The sequence below is a fragment of the Sardina pilchardus genome, chromosome 22 (assembly GCF_963854185.1).
Source record: "Sardina pilchardus chromosome 22, fSarPil1.1, whole genome shotgun sequence".
Classification (NCBI taxonomy): domain Eukaryota; kingdom Metazoa; phylum Chordata; class Actinopteri; order Clupeiformes; family Clupeidae; genus Sardina; species Sardina pilchardus.
The window spans coordinates 5,188,565-5,191,064 of NC_085015.1; the positions used below are offsets into that span (position 1 = coordinate 5,188,565).

Sequence of the window (2,500 nt, forward strand, 5' to 3'; positions counted from 1 at the left end):
CTTATAGCTTTTTTGCTTTGCATTTGTTGAGATATTATTTCTTGCAAGTTCTTGTAGCTGAACTAAGTCCATAAAGTTGCTGATGTAAGTGTAGCGTCTCCCTGTGCTTTGGTGCCTCCAGCTCTGCAATGTGCTTTCAGGTGAAGCGCAGGTGCAATAATTGAGTAGCCTCCTGGTCGTGTATTCTTTAGGTGTATTGGGGTCCAACAAGGCCCTGGGGGACATGTGTTTTGGAGGCTGACTCTTCATTGATAACTTTTCACACACTCTTTTCAACTTTTATGATGAAAAGCAGCATGTAGATATATCACTTGTTTTCAAAGACATGTTTTATACACGTTTTACAGATGTAATTAATCTTTTAAAAGCATATATGGGAATGAGCATACTGTAGCTGGGGAAGTTTGTGGGTAACGGCACAGTCATGAGCCATGACTCATGGTTAAAGTAACACCAACTGAAACTACAATTATTTATTTTTTAAAATAGAGACAAATAAGTTTGGCTATAACAACTACAAACAAATGTTAAGTTAATGACACTGAACAGTACGTTAAAATAATGTTTCCAAAATCATTTCAGCGGTTCATCAACTCGTGACAGGGTGAACAGCACTTCTGCTTTCACTTCGTGGCCCTCTATCGGCTATAACCGCACTATGTAACTTTATGAGGTGGGGTAGTGTATAGATGAAATGAGACATCAGAGACTACAAATTTAACTTGCTTCGATGTTGCAATACATACTTTCATAAAATCATGCAACATATTCTACCTTGTCTGTTATTTCCTGGATAAACAAATAGTGTGTATGCGACAGAGGAAAAGTGCTTTAGTGTTGCTTTAACCAAAACACTAACACACCTGTCGCTACACTATAAGCCTTGCGTTGTTGTTTGTCTTCATTCTAATTGTCTGTGGGAGTTTCTCCCACAGTCCTGTGTAAGGGTATACAGTCGATAAAAAATAATAAATGAGTATGCTACATGTTTTCACAGGGTATTATTACTGAACATTCAGCCTTTTTGTTTTAGTAGTATCATTGTTTGTAAGTGACAAAAGCACTGGTGTGTTTGTTTGTGTACATTTCCATGACAGCATGATGCTTTTACACTTTAGGCTGGACTTACACCAATTTCATAGTTGTCAGTTCACAGTATTTTACTGGACTTTGCACTTTTTTATTATCATTACAATTCTTTGTAAGTTTTGTACTTAAGTTGGGGGGAGGGGTGTTAAATATGTGGTATCTTGGTATAGATGTGTGTGTTTGTCTCCATGCTCACAGGAGAAGCAGACATGAGCCTTCAGACTTTGTTGTGTGTGACGGTGCTGCTCTGCAAATTTACAGGTGAGTGTGTGTGTGTGTGTGTGTGTGTGTGTGCAGTGCTTGAAGTGGGAAAAAATAAGTGCAGGAACTCTAATTTTCCGACATTTGTGCGGTGAAAAAAAGTCTTTAGGATGTGTTGGTTCAAAAACGCTTTCAAGCAATAACCTATAGGCCTAGACTACTTTTTTCTAATTCACAAATGGAATACTGAAAAACCATTAGGCCTAAAACAACATGAACCACACCAGTGTGATAGCCTACTTGTAGCCTAGGCCTAACAATAGACTGGAGCTAAAGTCCCAGTTGAAGAAAACTGTGAAATAGGCTCTAGCCTTGTTACGTAGATTTAATTAACAATATTAACATCTGGCCAAGAACAGAGATTCAAGGTCAAAAGTCAGAACAAAAGAGTAAGTGTGACTGTAAGTGTTCTTTCTATTACTATTTTGGGTCCTGAAATGGCATATCAAGTATCTGCCATCGCTATGACAAACAGGTGTTTGTAAACAACTTCTGATTTGAAAAATAAATTCTTTTGAAGTGGGGGAAATGGGGAGGTATGAAAAAATGCAGAAATTTGATGTGATTTCAAAAAAGGATATACAGAAACATTCTATTCTCCATTGGAATCAGTAGGATCTCCTGTTTGTTTTGACATGTAGTTTGCCATAGGGCAGTTACGAAATAGTGAGCTATTTCACAGAGAAGAATGAGTATGACGCACGCAAAAATGAATGTGACATTATTTTTTGCGACGCTAATTATCTCGCGAACCGTTCATCATAGAAACTAGCGGCTAGTGCCGTTGGAAAGGTCAGGTTCTGCAGTTTCATATGATCTGCCGCGGCCGCATGGTGCGTCTCAAAGAGGTTCGGCCGGCGGCCCGATGGATAATCTTCTCGCGGCCAGGTAGCATACCGGTCCGTGACCCATATATTGAGAAACACTGAGATAGGGCACTGTCGTGGCTCGTGGGTAATGTAGTCTTTTATCGGTCTTGTGATATTGTCTATTAGTGGGCCACTGTCGCTGCGTCGGATCAGTTCAGTACCGGAACGCAGAAAAAAGTGTCGGAACCCAAAAGACGAAAATACAGAAGTTCCGGAACTGCGTTCCGGCCCACTTCAAGCACTGTGTGTGTGAGAGTGAGAGAGAGAGAGTGAGTGAGTAA

At 39.9% G+C, this 2,500-nt stretch overlaps 1 protein-coding gene across 1 annotated transcript in view; it reads left to right on the forward strand.

Moving 5' to 3' along the window:
• LOC134070314 (tryptase-2-like) overlaps nucleotides 1-2,500 on the forward strand; it is an 8,253-nt gene that overhangs the window by 748 nt on the left and 5,005 nt on the right. The window contains exon 2 of the mRNA XM_062526629.1: nucleotides 1,288-1,350. Within this exon, the coding sequence (XP_062382613.1) occupies nucleotides 1,299-1,350 (52 nt within the window). The 5' untranslated portion in view covers nucleotides 1,288-1,298. The remainder of the gene's footprint in view (nucleotides 1-1,287; nucleotides 1,351-2,500) is intronic.